The sequence below is a fragment of the Oncorhynchus mykiss genome, chromosome 7 (assembly GCF_013265735.2).
Source record: "Oncorhynchus mykiss isolate Arlee chromosome 7, USDA_OmykA_1.1, whole genome shotgun sequence".
In the NCBI taxonomy this organism is placed as follows: domain Eukaryota; kingdom Metazoa; phylum Chordata; class Actinopteri; order Salmoniformes; family Salmonidae; genus Oncorhynchus; species Oncorhynchus mykiss.
Window position 1 is genome coordinate 49,096,581 of NC_048571.1, and position 15,968 is coordinate 49,112,548.

The 15,968-nt window shown below is 41.7% G+C and overlaps 1 protein-coding gene across 4 annotated transcripts in view; it reads left to right on the forward strand.

The window, feature by feature from the left end:
• The window catches only part of LOC110527942 (6-phosphofructo-2-kinase/fructose-2,6-bisphosphatase 4), a 29,222-nt gene extending 18,433 nt beyond the window's left edge, over positions 1-10,789 (forward strand). For 2 of the 4 annotated variants that reach the window (XM_021609582.2, XM_021609580.2), the window contains exons 6-14: positions 1,952-2,008; positions 2,091-2,212; positions 3,701-3,908; positions 4,539-4,685; positions 4,812-4,916; positions 6,787-6,916; positions 7,028-7,090; positions 7,227-7,291; positions 7,851-8,813. In XM_021609582.2, the coding sequence (XP_021465257.2) occupies positions 1,952-2,008; positions 2,091-2,212; positions 3,701-3,908; positions 4,539-4,685; positions 4,812-4,916; positions 6,787-6,916; positions 7,028-7,090; positions 7,227-7,291; positions 7,851-7,910 (957 nt within the window). In that variant the 3' untranslated portion in view covers positions 7,911-8,813. Of the gene's footprint in view, positions 1-1,951; positions 2,009-2,090; positions 2,213-3,700; positions 3,909-4,538; positions 4,686-4,811; positions 4,917-6,769; positions 6,917-7,027; positions 7,091-7,226; positions 7,292-7,850; positions 8,814-9,136 lie in introns of those variants that run through there. The other 2 variants (XR_005052594.1, XM_036983429.1) reach the window with 2 other exon arrangements.
• The last annotated feature ends 5,179 nt before the right edge of the window (positions 10,790-15,968 follow it).

A 15,968-nucleotide genomic window follows, 5' to 3' on the forward strand; every position in this document is an offset into this window, starting at 1 on the left:
CAGGATCCTAAGCTTAGTGATGAGCTTGAAGGGCACTATGGTGTTGAATGCTGAGCTGTAGTCAATGAACAGCATTAAGGATTTCACAGGTGTTCCTCTTGTCCAGGTGGGAGAGGGCAGTGTGGAGTGCAATAGTGTGTCATCTGTGGATCTATTGGGGCAGTGTGCAAATTGGAGTGGGTCCAGGGTGTCTGGGTTGTTGTTGCTGTGAGCCATGACCAGCCTTTCAAAGCATTTCATTGCTACAGATGTGAGTGCTACGGGGCGATAGTCACTTAGACAGGTTACCTTAGTGTTGTTGGGCACAGGGACTATGGTGGTCTGCTTGAAACATGTAGGTATTACAGACTGGGTCAGGGAGAGGTTGAAAATGTCAGTGAAAACACTTGCCAGCTAGTCAGTGCATGCGCTGAGTAAGCGTCCTGGTAATATGTCAGGCCCCACAGCCTTGTGTATGTTAACCTGTTTAAAGCTCTAACTCTCATCGGCTATGGAGAGCAAGATCACCGTCTGAAACAGCTGGTGCTCTCATGCGTGGTTCAGTGTTGCTTGCCTCGATGTGAGAATAGAAGGAATGTAGTTCGTCTGGTAGGCTTGCATCACTTGACAGCTTGCGTCTGGGTTTTTTACGAGCCTCCAAGCCAGCGTAGTAGGATTTGTTCATAGTTCTGTATTGACGCCGCGCATGCTTTCCGTACACGTCCTGGTAATCTGTCTGGCCCAGCAACTTGAATGTTGACCTGTTTTAAATGTTTTGTTCACATCGGCTACCGAGAGGGTTATCACACAGTTATCCAGAACAGCTGATGCTCTCGTAAATGCTTCAGTATTGCTTGCCTTGAAGCGAGCATAAAATGCATTTAGCTCATCTGGTAGGCTTGCGTGTCTGGGTTTCACTTTGTACTCCATAATAGTTTAAGCCCTGCCACATCTGACGAGCGTCAGAGCCGGTGTAGTAGGATTCAATCTTATTCCTGTATTGATGCTTTGCCTGTTTGATGGTTCGTCTTAGGGCATAGGATGATTTCTTATAAGCTTCTGGGTTAGTCTTTCGCTCCTTGAATGTAGCAGCTCTAGCCTTTAGATCAATGCAGATGTTGCCTGTAATCCGTTGCTTCTGGTTGGAATATGTACTTACAGTCACTGCATCGACGACGTCGTCCCCACACTTATTGATGAAGCTGATGACTGAAGTGGTGTACTCCTCAATGCCATTGGATGAATCCCGGAACATATTCCAGTCTGTGCTATCAAAATAGTCCTGTAGTGTAGCGTCCGTCATCTGACCACTTCCGTATTGAGCGAGTCACTGGTACTTCCGGCTTTAGTTTTTGCTTGTAAGCAGGAATCAGGAGGATAGAATTATGGTCAGATTTGCCAAATGGAGAGCGGGGGAGAGCTTTGTATGCATCTCTGTGTGGTCTAGAATGTTTGTTTTTTTTACTCTGGTTGACATGCTGGTAGAAATCTGGTAAAATTGATTTAAGGTTGCCTGCATTAAAGTCCCCGGCCACTAGGAGCGCCGCTTCTGGGTGAACCTAAATGTTATCTGATGTATCCCGGAACATTTTCCAGTCTGTGCTAGCAAAACTGTCCTGTAGTTTAGGATCTGCTTTATCTGACCACTTCTGGTAATCCCAGTTTGAGTTTTTGCTTGTAAGCCGGAATCAGCAGGATATAATTATGGTCAGATTTGCCAAATGGAGGGAGAGCTTTGAATGCATGGAGTAAAGGTGCTCTAGCGTTTCCCTGCATCAAATCACTGGCCACTAGGTGCACTGCCTCTAGATGTGCATTTTCTTAATTTGGCCTTGTACAGCTTGTTGGGTGTGGTCTTACTGCCAGCATTGGTTTGTGGCAGCAAATAGACAGACGCAAAAAATATAGATGACAACTGGGAACTTGATGTCTTGTCTATCCTGGGGGTTTACGATCTTCCCTTTTCTCCTAGGTGTTCTTTGTAGAGTCTGTTTGTGAAGACCCTGAAGTCATTGCAGAGAACATTGTGGTGAGTGCTCTTCCACAGTTCCTGTAGGTACCTCTTTGGAGAGAGCCAATGAGTCTTATATCTCGTCTCTTTCTCTGCTCAGCAAGTGAAGCTGGGCAGCCCTGACTACACCAACTGCAACACAGAGGAGGCTATGGAGGACTTCAAGAAGAGGATCAAGTGTTATGAGAACTCCTATGAGACCCTGGACGAGGTTCTGGACAGGTGAGCAACTTATCTCACTGAGGAACAAAGAGTTCTCTCCTATTTATTTAGCAAGTGGTTGTTTTTACAGTTGTAACGGGAATTTACAGGTGAACAAAAAGGAGTGCAGTTGTTAAATCCCATCAAAATTAATCTGGTTTATTACAAGAATTCTGCGAGACCACCACCAGAGCAGAAGCAAAGCAAATGTCTAATGGGCCCTTGTATATTAGTCACACAGCACTGAATGGTGTGTAAACACCAACCCAAGAGGCTTGTTGGAAGTCAGAACATAAGCTGTGACAGAATCACAGTGTCATAGATACATTATGACTGTGTCCTCAAATTCAGTCTTCAAGACTGGCAGACATTTTATGCTAGCAGTTAAACGGGTCAAAAGTAAGAACATCAGTACTTCATTACAACATTGAACAAACTATATTGAACAAAAATATAAATATTTGACTGAGTTACAGTTCATAGAAGGAAATCGGTCAATTGAAATAAAGAAATTGGGCCCTAATTAATGAATTCCTTATGACTGGGCAGGGGTGCAGGCATGGGTAGGCCTGGAAAGGCATAGGCCCACTCACTGGGGAGTCAGGCCCAACTAATCATCATTTGTTTTTCCCCCACAAAAGGGCTTTATTGCAGACAAATACTTTTCAGAAGACCCTGTCCCTGGCAAACATGGTCAACCTCATGCTATTTAATGAGCTTCTTGATAAGCCACACCGGTCAGATGGATGGATTATCTTTCCAAGGAAGAAATGCTCATGGATTTAAAACAAATTTGTGCACCAAATTTGAGATTTTTGTGCATATGAAACATTTCTGGGATATTTATTTCAGCTCATGAAAAATGTGACCAACACTTTACATGTTGCATTTTATATTTTTATTCAGTATACTTAAAGATCGCTCTGTCATTTCCTGGTTGGAAAAATTATAACAGGTTGCCTAATTTCAGTTTGTGACAAATAAGCAAGCAAAGTGTAGAGTCATTGTAGCATCTAAACTGCTGTGAACTATATTTGCTATAACCAAATATATTTCATTTTCAGCTGTTTGAAGCTCGTGTCCAAAACAGAAAGTTAAAGACTCAAAAAAGAAACTTAAGAACTGGAAGCATAGAAATGGCGCACATGGAATCGATCTACTGCTTCTTAGACTTTCTCTTAATCTGAATGACAGATCTATAACTCATATTTCTATGTGAATTTGGTCAAGTCGCCCAAGAAGTTACATATTGCAGCTTTAAGTAAATATGTTACTTAAACATACATGGTTAACTCCTGTTTCCCTTCCCACATACAATCATGTTTATTACATATCAGTCCATATCCACAGTAAATCAAATAGTAATTCATGTCCCATTTACAACAGTGTTGCTTGTCCTTTTAAACCCGGAATACTTTTAAAGCTGGTTTCAATGCATGTTGTATCTACGAGGTTTCTCTCTTTTATAAAGTAAGGGATTCCTAAAGCTCTCTGACATGTATCTCCCAGGCATCTGTCCTACATTAAGATCATGGATGTGGGCCGGAGGTACCTGGTGAACCAGGTCCAGGACCACATCCAGAGCAGGATTGTCTACTACCTCATGAACATCCACATCACGCCACGCTCCATCTACCTGTGTCGCCATGGAGAGAGTGACCTCAACGTCAAGGGCTGCATTGGAGGAGACTCTGGGCTCTCACCCAGGGGCAAGGAGGTACGGCTAACTATCCTCTACCTTACGAGTTCTACTTTTTCTTTCTTCAATATTGAATAGGTTTCCATATTTTGGAATCGTTTTTTAAAATGTAATTTAAAAAAAAAATGTACCCCTTTTTCTCCCCAATTTTCGTGGTATTCAATTGTTAGTAGCTACTATCTTGTCTCGTCGCTACAACTCCCGTACGAGCTCGGGAGAGACGAAGGTTGAAAGTCATGCGTCCGCCGATACACAACCCAACCAAGCCGCACTGCTTCTTAACACAGCGCGCATCCAACCCGGAAGCCAGCCGCACCAATGTGTCGGAGGAAACACCGTGCACCTGGTAACCTTGGCTAGCGTGCACTGCGCCCGGCCCGCCACAGGAATCGATGGTGCACGATGAGACAAGAATTTCCCTACCGGCCAAACCCTCCCTAACCCGGATGAAGCTAGGCCAATTGTGCGTCGCCCCACGGACGTCACGGCCGGTTACGACAGCCTGGGCGCAAACCCAGAGTCTCTGGTGGCACAGCTGGCGCTGCAGTACGGCGCCATTAACCACTGCGCCACCCGGGAGGCCCCTAGGTTTCCATATTTTGAGGATGTTTTCTTTTCTCTCTTTTGTGTTGATTGTTCCCTGGGCAGTTTGCCAAGTATCTGCACCAGTTCATCCAGTCTCAGGAGATCAGTGATCTGAAGGTGTGGACCAGCCAGATGAAGAGGACCATCCAGACAGCTGAGGCAGTGTCTGTACCCTACGAGCAGTGGAAGGCTCTCAACGAGATAGACGCGGTGAGAACTTGACTCGCCTACTCGACTCAGCAATCCCACTTGTGTGACTGTGTGTATGTCGGTGATCCTCAAACACACCCCATACTGATTGTATATCTGAAGTGGTGTGTTCTGTGCTATCCTCAGGGTGTGTGTGAGGAGATGATGTATGAGGAGATCCAGCAGCACTACCCTCTGGAGTTTGCAATGAGGGACCAGGACAAATACCGCTACCGTTACCCCAAGGGAGAGGTGAGTGTGAGGAGAGCATTCTCTAATGCCTCATTTAATCACATCGGAAGTTTACATACACCTTAGCCAACTACATTTAAACTCGGTTTTCCTCAATTCCTGACATTTAATCCTAGTAAGAATTCCCAGTCTTAGGTCAGTTAGGATCCACTTTATTTTAAGAATGTGAAATGTCAGAATAATAGTAGAGAATGATTTATTTCAGCTTTTATTTCTTTCATCACATTCCCAGTGGGTCAGAAGTTCACATACACTCAATTTGGTAGCATTGCCTTTTAAATTGTTTAACTTGGGTCAAACGTTTTGGGTAGCCTTCCACAAGCTTCCCACAAAAAGTTGGGTGAATTTTGGCCCATTCCTCCTGACAGAGCTAGTGTAACTGAGTCAGGTTTGTAGGCCTCCTTGCTCGCACACGCTTTTTCAGTTCTGCCCACAAATGTTCTATATGATTGAGGTCAGGGCTTTGAGATGGCCACTCCAATACCTTGACTTTGTTGTCCTTAAGCCATTTTTCCACAAGTTTGGAAGTATGCTTGGGGTTATTGTCCATTTGGAAGACCCATTTGTGACCAAGCTTTAACTTCCTGACTGATGTCATCTCTAGGAGACAGAATGCGTCTCCTTCCTGAGCGGTATGACGGCTGCGTGGTCCCATGGTATTTATACTTGCGTACTATTGTTTGTATAGATGAACGTGGTACCTTCAGGCGTTTGGAAATTGCTCCAAAGGATGAACCAGGCTTGTGGAGGTCTACAATTTTTTTTTTATTAAGTCTTTGATGATTTCTTTAGATTTTTCCATGATGTCAAGCAAAGAGGCACTGAGTTTGAAGGTAGGCCTTGAAATACATCCACAGTACACCACCAAATGACACAAATGATGTCAGTTAGCCTATCAGAAACTTCTAAAGCCATGACATAATTTTCTGGAATTTTCCAAGCTGTTTAAAGGCAGTCAACTTAGTGTATGTAAACTTCTAACCCACTGGAATTGTGATACTATGAATTATAAGTGAAATAATCTGTCTGTAAACAATTGTTGGGAAAATTACTTGTCATGTACAAAGTAAATGTTCTAATTGACTTGCCAAAACCATAGTTTGTTAACAAGAATCTTGTGGAGTGGTTGAAAAACAAGCTTTGACTCCAACCTAAGTGTTTGTAAACTTCTGACTTCAACTGTATTTATTATGAAAGGGCTCTACCAACCTGGATACTTTTATGTGTGCCAAGAAATGTGTGAGAGAACTTGCTTCTGCTCCACTGTAGTTCTTCACAATGAGAATTTACATCAAAATAGATGAGAAACTAAGTGAATGTTTTGCTCATGCGGTCCAAATGTAGTTTAATTTGGCACTGTGACATTAAACCACATCCAGGTGACTAATGGCCATGTACACCTTGCTAATGAGCCGAGGTAAATAAAGCCCCCTTCCTCCCCTGTCTGTCTGTGCTTCAGGCTCTGGGTACAGGCTGTTTTTCAGTTGGCATGAACAATCAGTGGTGTGTTCTGACTTTTAGTCCATCCCATTGCTGCCACTTAGAGAGATGGAGGTGGTGATCAGCGAGGCTGTCTCTCCCACTCAGTAGTGGGGGAGAGCATTGTTGTCTAAGACCCTTTACTACAGTACTAATGGCTTATCGTTATGTGGGCCTACATTAGAATTAAGTGCTCTACCTTGTTTTTCCCACTGTAGACCCATTACTGAAGATAATGTCTCCTGTTGCAGTTTTTGTCTGTGCTCTGTTCTTCATTAATTTTTACCTTGAAGTTTTTGTGTGTGAGACCCTATTGTGACCCTGCCCTTTTGGGTGAGTTAGTATCTTGTTTTGTCTATCGGTGTATCTGACAGTTACCCTGTCCCCTCAGTCCTATGAGGACCTGGTGCAGAGGTTAGAGCCAGTCATCATGGAGTTGGAGAGGCAGGAGCATGTCCTGGTCATCTGTCATCAGGCTGTCATGCGCTGCCTGCTGGCCTACTTCCTTGATAAGACAGCAGGTCAGTCTGGTTGTCTTTCCTGGATAACAGTGATGGACGGAAGGTGTTTCTTTTCGCACTTTGTAGATCTTTTTTATAGTAGATTTCTTAGTCGTGTGTGTTGTTTCTCAGAGGAGCTGCCCTACCTGAAGTGCCCACTGCACACCGTGCTGAAGCTCACACCAGTTGCTTATGGTAAGACTGGCCTTCCACTGCTACCCAGTCCTGTCTGCATCTGTGTTAATATCAATTGCAAAATAGCATAAATATTTTAGTATTGGATTTAGTGGTTTATAATGCAAAAATGCACCTCTCTGGGCTCTGTCTTCAGGCTGTAAGGTGGAGTCCATCTACCTAAATGTGGATGCAGTGAACACTCACAGAGAACGCCCAGAGGTTGGTATATACATATATACATACATGCATACATACATACATTAATTAATTTGATGGATAAGTTGGAATATGTGCTATGCTTGACGGATAACTCTCAACTCAGTAACCTGTTGTTGAGGAGCATTTGAATGCAGCTGTAGTGCTTTTCAACAGTCCTGGTTGCCATGGCTTCACAATCAGAAGAGCGTTTAATAGTAGGGGTTAGAGTGGATTCTTTATTGTAGATGTGTGTGTAAAGATGGTGATAGTGACTCATGTAGTGACCTTTGTCCATCGCCTTTTCACACCCTCTACCTGAATATACCTGTAAGAGGATTGTGGGATAGAACGCTATGATTCATGATATGTCATCAGGTGAAATCTGTCATTAGGAATCATGCTCATGCCATTTCTTTATTGTATACGTAGAGAAGAATTTGGGGAGTGTAACTATGAGAATCAACTTGGGTAATTAAATTATGTACTGTGCATCTTTATCACATCCTGTCTTTCCCTCCCATTCTATCCATTTTGTTCCCCTGATGTTTGACCGCAACCTTTTTGTTTCATTGCTGAACAGAACGTAGAGGTGTCACGGATGGCAGAGGAGGCTTTGCTAACAGTACCAGCTCACCAGTGAGATAGTGTCCCTCACTCGCTCTATCCCTCACACTCCTTTCTTTCCACTCCTCCCGCTGGCCCTGCCTCCTTATTTGCTCCTTCAATCAGGCAGTTAGTTCTCAATTACTCCATTCCCCCCAAAAGCACTCTGATTGTTCTACTCAGATTGAGTCAAAGCATCCAATTAAAGTAATGATAATTAACTGGAATCCAGTTCATTTGAATATCCTTACTATAAGTAAGGGTCTGGTGTCCTTTTTTTTTTGTCTGTTTATTGAAATTATATTTTTCTCTCAATTGACATGGTTTTGCAAATCAATGTTGTATTTCCAAACCAGAGCACATTTTCATTTCAAATGTTTATTTTAATTTTAGGATAATCTTTTTAATTTAGTCTCATGGAAGGGATCCTAATAAAATACCTGTTGAGGAAGCTCAGTATTTGGAATATTTGTCAGTCATGTGTGGCTGTTGCTGTGAATCGATGTCTTAATTAGTTTAAAAGTTGAATGCGTGTCTGTCAATGTTCATTGCGTTGCACAAATGTCTACTTGATTTGAGGTAGTGTTTTGCACCTGGACTCTGAGTCTTAAACTCTTTTAGTACTAATTTAATAATTTTTTAAAATTCAGTTTAGTATATATTTTTAATTTGATCACGTAAGATTAAATGTTTGTTTATAATCATGTATGAAGAAGGCCCAGAGAAACATATATTTTTTAATAAAAATGTGAAGGTCTGCTCCATATGGAATATGACAGGGAGTAATTTCCACATCACTGTTTACTGACTGCTAATAAAATCTACTTGACCAGTCCTGCTGTATTTTATGTATCAATGCATCAAATCATGTTTTTGTTCTACAAATGTCTTGATAAACCACTGTGCTACGCAAATAAATAGCATTTGTTCTTCAACCTTATTCGTATGCAAAGGCTGGATTGGAAATAATTTCCTCTGAATGAACGCCTATTCCTCACTCTGTACAAACGCCTGTTGGTAGAACATTGCTTGTCCGTCTGCCTGGGACGTTAACCATTGCCATAGCAGTAACTCTCTTCATCCACAAAGCATACTGCAGAACATGCCCCCCCCCACCTCCACTAATTTACTTTTCCTAGATTAGGGATGGGCAATTGACAGCCCCCCCCTTCTGTAGGTTAATTGGTAACCCCAGCACATCTCCCTTGTTTTGAAATACCATTGACAGATTTGGTTAGTCAGCCTTGTATGTTCCTCTTTCAGAACGTCAACATTCATCGCACCACAGAAGATGCCTTGCAGACAGTCCCAGCTCACCTCTGAAATCAAAGCCAATCGGGTTGAAGTTGGGCCTCTTCTGTCTCCCAGATTTCACTACATGTGTCATTACTTGTGGGACAGTCTGGACGTGATCTGTTCAACAACCCACTCAGCTGATATGTTTTTTTTGTGGGGTGATGTTTTCCACTTCTTCTGCCTCTGAGTACAACCTCATCTGCTTTTGGTGTCTGTGTTCAGAGCAATGTGACCTGGAGGATCCAGAGCCTTTTGGCGTTCTCATTGGCTTGTACTCCTGTCTTTCATAAGTATAATTCTCAGTCTACAGCACATTCAGTCCAGTTGGCCTGTACTCCTGTCTTTCATAAGTATAATTCTCAGTCTACAGCACATTCAGTCCAATTGTTCGAGGTCCGAATAGAAATGTGAATACAATTAACCGTTCTGCTTGCATTGTAGGGTTTGGGGGTATGCATTCACAGAATTACTCTGACCTATTACTGCTCCAATCTCATGGTAGGAAGAGGCATAAGTCCTTGGTACTAGTTTGGTTTGTGTGTTAAGGCTTTACGTACAGCTGACAGACTTGTCTAGGAGAGAAAGGGACTGAAATGTATTTTTTGTAAAGTATGAACCCCTCAGTATCTGTTTCCATTAACTTGTCCAGTCGTTTTTTTGTTTTTTTTTTTTTTTGTCGACAATTGGAAAATAGATTAGACAATTGCCCGCTGCATAGTGTGTGTCCATCGAACGTTCTAGTGTCGATTTTAAAAACAGCAGGATGTAATGTCACACCAACAAAACAAAAAACTAGTATTGAATAGAAATAGTGGTTGAAGTGTTTCTATTACCCATTTAGGCAAATTGTACACCCATTAATTGGAGACAGCCTGTATGCTCTCCTACCTATCGGTTTCATGTCTCAGGTAGCCTGCAAAAGTCAGCATTGATAGAATGCAAGAATTTACCTATATTTGCCATATTCTAATAATTATCATGTGCCAACATATCGGTCTGTGCTGTAAAAAAAAAAAAACATGATAGCAAAATGTGTAGAATAGCAAGAAATGTGCTTAACTGCCAAATTTTCTTTCAGCCTCATGGCATAATGTGAACAAAAGCATGGGATGAGCTATAAAACAGTATTTTTTTTCTGTGCCCCATGGCAAAAAGTGTATAATTGCAAAGGGGGGGGGGGGGTTAGGGTTAGAAACTTGCACTCCTGTAGATCTGAAATAATTGGATGGTGAAACAGAACAGCCAAACAGAAAATCAAGGCATAGAAATTCAGCCTTCTTGAAAGTAAGGATGAGGATCCTGCAAATAAATATATTTATAATTGAAAAATGGATTTAGTAGGCATTTAGAATTAAATGTGGAGTGTAACTTCATAGTTGTGTTGACATCAAGTGCCCTGCGTACTTTTACATTATTTGGCAATCATAATTTATTCCAAAAACACTTTCCACCATTTGTCGCAATCTAACAAGTTTGACAAAAGAAAAGTACACCCGTCTAACAGATTATTTATTTTTTGATCTTTCAAAAATGTCTCCATTATCTGCCGTTTCCATTATGTCACAAATATTTTTTATGCGACGTTGCTTTTGTCAAATAAACCTGTCAATGGAAACCTGCTGTTACTCTTCAGAAAGTATTGAATGTGTGAATCACTTGTCTAATTTGAACCTCAAAAGTGTCACTGTGTTGTCTTTTCATGTCAATGTGTTATGTAATCTACAGGTAACTGTCAAATAAATTAGGGATACAAAGTATTTTGAAAGCAGGTGCTTCCACACAGGTGTGGTTCCTGAGTTAATTAAGCAATTAATATCCCATCATGCTTAGGGTTATCAAAGATGGTCTACTAATTATATTGACAAGACAGTTGATTGACTGCTTTCACAATGTTAATGCATGTCCTCGAAGATGGAAGGAAGTCGGGCGAGAGGCGAAATCAGTTGGGAGACCATTCTAGCCAGTGTGAGGGCAGATTGCTTGTGAACACCAGCCCATAGAGCTAGATAGAGGACTAATCTTTATCTTTGCCATTATAGCGTCTGTGAAAGCATGGGCAGCGCCTTCAATTTAAAGTATTCAATTTTCTTCTTCATTGGCTCATTGCTCCCAACTCATAGGAATCCCCACCCAGTTGACTACTTAATATGGTGGAAGCCCTCAATGGGAAATGTCCATGTTAACGCTGGTAATATCTACAAAACATTTATTCGATCAAATAAGCCATACATAACAAATTAGCAATTACATTTTTTTGTGGATCAAATTCAACACTAATTGAGCTCCATAAAGAAATATATATGTATTTTTCGTGGACAGATTTTGGGTGGAGTAAAACCTCTTGCTTCGCCTCTTCCTCTCTGGGGTCATGTTTAAAAATACTGGGCAGGCCATTATTTTGAATACCATGGCTATGCCCCCATCTACAGGGCACGAATGAAAATGATGTAAACAATATGCCGTGGTGGCCCAACGCCCTATTAAAACACTTTATGTTGGTGTTTCCTTTATTTTGGCAGTTACCTGTATGTATCATATTATTATACTGAACAAAAATATAAATGAAACATGCAACAATTTTACTGAGTACAGTTCAACATATAAGGAAATCAGTCAATTGTAATAAATTCATTAGGTCCTAATCTATGGATTTCACAGAACTGGGCAGGGGCACAGCCCTGGGAGGGCATAGGCCCACCCACTTGGGAGCCAGGCCAACCCACTGGGGAGCCAGGCCCAGCCAATTCCCCACATAAGGGCTTTATTACAGAATAAATACTCCTCAGTTTCATCAGCTGTCCAGGTGGCTGGTCTCAGACATCCCGCAGGTGAAGAAGCCGGATGTGGAGGTCCTGGGCTGATGTGGTTAGGGTTGCAAAGGGTCGGAAACTTTCTGGTAAATTTCCAGAATTTTTCAGAATTTTTTCCATGGGACGTTAAGCCCAGGAATTTTGGGACTTTTGCTTAAATTCATCAAAAAAGTTAGCTTTTAACAGTGAACCTTTTTTATGGGATACACATAAGGCAATTCTTGGTCTTGCGGCATATTTTGGTTAAACTACCTCCAATTCAATGGAATTGTAACCCTCTGCATGCACAGTGCATTATTCCATCACATGTACAGCTGATTCTCAAGATCTTGCACACTAATGAGATGCCATTGAGCCCACACTACTACACTGTCTGAGCCAAGGACTACATGCTTTCTGGTAAGTTCTGATTACAATACTGGGTGGGGTGAATATATTTTATATGACATACATAATTTTTTGTTAACTAGTAAATAGTTGCCTTAAGCAAAGTGTGTAGGTGTGACCCTATTTTCTTTCTAATCTTTACAGGAGAATGCCACGGGCACTATCTGATGTGTGGAGACATTTCACTAAAGCTAATGTAGAAGGAAAAGCTGTGCACATTTGCAAATACTGTGCTAAATCACATGTGAAAAATGAGGCAAAGATGCAGAATCATCTGGTCATGTGCATAAAGTTCCCTCAGCGCTCACAAGCAACCTCTGACAAAAGTCCCTCTACTTCTATTCGAGGTGAAAATGATGAATCAGACACCTTATCGATAGCAACAACTCATGGTCCTCCTGGAATCAGAAGTTTTTTGACTCAATGGAGGAACGTAGTCAGAGAAATGCTGATAAAAGTCTTGCTCGAGCTGTGTATGCAACTGATTGCTCACAGGCAATGTGTATTGGAAGAGATTTCTGAATGTTCTTCACCCAGCATACACCCCTCCAACCAGACATGCTTTATCTACTCATTTGATGGATGCAGAGTTCAACAGAGTTCAAGTGAAGGTCAAGCAAAGCATAGAGAAAGCAGACTGTATTGCAATCATCTCTGATGGGTTGTCGAATGTTCGTGGGCAAGGAATAATTAACTACATCATCTCCACCCCTCAACCAGTATTCTACAAGAGCCCAGACACAAGGGACAACAAACACACCGGTCTCTACATAACAGATGAGCTGAAGGCAGTCATCAATGACCTTGGACTAGAGGTCAACCGATTAATCGGAATGGCCGATTAATTAGGGCTGATTTCAAGTTTTCATAACAATCGGAAATCGGTAATTTTGGATTTTGCCATTTTTTTTTTACACATGTATTTAACTAGGCAAGTCAGTTAAGAACATTCTTATTTTCAATGACGGCCTAGGAACGGTGGGTTAACTGCCTTGTTCAGGGGCAGAACGACAGATTTTTACCTTGTCAGCTCAGGGATTCAATCTTGCAACCTTATGGTTAACTAGTCCAACGCTCTAACCACCTGCCTCATGAGGAGCCCGTCTGTTACGCGAATGCAGTAAGAAGCCAAGGTAAATTGCTAGCTAGTGTGGTGGAAAATTGTCTTACAAATATAACACTTACAAGAACTTGTGAATTCAATAAAGGTTTTAATACAAAATATCAGAAGCCTTGCTGGTCCGCAGAACAACCACAGACCCTAAGCACTGGCTCTGTTCTTATACACATTCAGCATATGAGTCCATCCCACATGCAAATTAAGTTACTTCCCTCAATCGATCTGCCACCATTATCTTTTAGTCTAAGCTTTCTGCTTGTTTACGCCCAATAACGCCCATATCTGCTTTCAGTCAAGTTATAATGGTGGCAGGACCCCTTCATGTCCTAAAAATAATATATGCCCATCTTATCCTATGGGCCTATGTCTTTGGCCTTCGTACTTATGTTTAGCTTGGTGTGCTCTTTGGTATGTCTGTCCTTATTAGGACTAGTAAGGACAGACATAGGACAGACATCCAGCTGTCTGATGCACTTAAGTGTCACCTTTTCCTGTGGTCTGATGTCCACCTATCTTTGCTCTATCGTATTATATCCATCCTATATGTACTATTTACTCCCACACTGGCATTAAACTTAATCAATCATAATCACTAGTTATCATGGTTGATGATATTACTAGTTTATCTAGCGTGTCCTGCGTTGCACATAATCGATGCGGTGCGCATTTGCGAAAAAGGACTGTTGTTGCTCCGTGTGCCTAACCATAAACATCAATGCCTTTCTTAAAATCAATACACAGAAGTATATATTTTTAAACCTGCATATTTAGCTAAAATAAATCCAGGTTAGCAGGCAATATTAACCAGGTGAAATTGTGTCACTCCTCTTGCGTTCATTGCACGTAGAGTCAGGGTATCTTTTGTATTTATCTGTTATTTTACCAGGTAAGTTGATTGAGAACACGTTCTCATTTGCAGCAACGACCTGGGGAATAGCTACAGGGGAGAGGAGGGGGATGAATGAGCCAATTGTAAACTGGGGATTATTAGGTGACCGTGATGGTTTGAGGGCCAGATTGGGAATTTAGCCAGGACACCGGGGTTAACACCCCTACTCTTACGATAAGTGCCATGGGATCTTTTAATGTCCTCAGAGAGTCAGGACACCCTTTTAACGTCCCATCCGAAAGACGGCACTCTACACAGGCCAGTGTCCCCAATCACATTGGGATAAGAAAAATTAGAGCAGAGGAAAGAGTGCCTCCTACTGGCCCTCCAACACCACTTCCAGCAGCATCTGGTCTCCCATCCAGGAACTGACCAGGACCAACCCTGCTTAGCTTCAGAAGCAAGACAGCAGTGGTATGCAGGGTGGTAGGCTGCTGGCATATGCAACAGTGTGGGCCGCCTGGCTCGTTGTGAACTAATTTGCCAGAATTTTACGTAATTATGACATAACATTGAAGGTTGTGCAATGTAACAGGAATATTTAGACTGATGGATGCCACCCGTTAGATAAAATACGGAACGGTTCCGTATTTCACTGAAATAATAAATGTTTTGTTTTCGAGATGATAGTTTCCGGATTCGACCATATTAATGACCTAAGGCTCATATTTCTGTGTGTTATTATGTTATAATTAAGTCTATGATTTGATAGAGCAGTCTGAGCGATGGTGGGCACCAGCAGGCTCATAAGCATTCATTCAAACAGTACTTTCGTGCGTTTTGCCAGCAGCTCTGCTGTTTATGAATTCAAGCCTATCAACTCCTGAGATTAGGCTGGTGTAACGATGTGATGTGAAATGGCGAGCTAGTTAGCGGGGTGTGTTTCAAACATCATTCACTCTGAGACTTGGAGTAGTTGTTCCCCTTGCTCTGCATGGGTAACGCTGCTTCGAAGGTGGCTGTTGTCAATGTGTTCCTGGTTCAAGCCCAGGTAGGAGCGAGGAGAGGGACGGAAGCTATACTGTTACACTGGCAATACTAAAGTGCCTATAAGAACATCCAATAGTCAAAGGTATATGAAATACAAATTGTATAGAGAGAAATAGTCCTATACTTCCTATAATAACTACAACCTAAAACTTCTTACCTGGGGATATTGAAGACTCGTGTTAGAAGGAACCACCAGCTTTCATATGTTCTCATGTTTTGACCAAGGAACTTAAAATGTTGCTTTCTTACATGGCACATATTGCACTTTTACTTTTTTCTCCAACATTTTGTTTTTGCATTATTTAAACCAAATTGAACAGGTTTAAATATTTATTTAATGCTAAATTGATTTTATTGATTTATTATATTATATTAAGTGTTCATTCAGTATTGCTGTAATTGTCATTATTACGAATATATTTTAAAAAATTGGCCTAATCGGTATCTGCTTTTTATTTGTCCTCCAATAATCGGTATCGGCGTTGAAAAATCATAATCGGTCGACCTCTACCTTGGACCACAGAAGGTATTTGCACTGGTGACAGGCAATGCTGCGAACATGAAGGCTGCTTGTTCTAAAGTGGAGGAGTCCTACCCTCACAT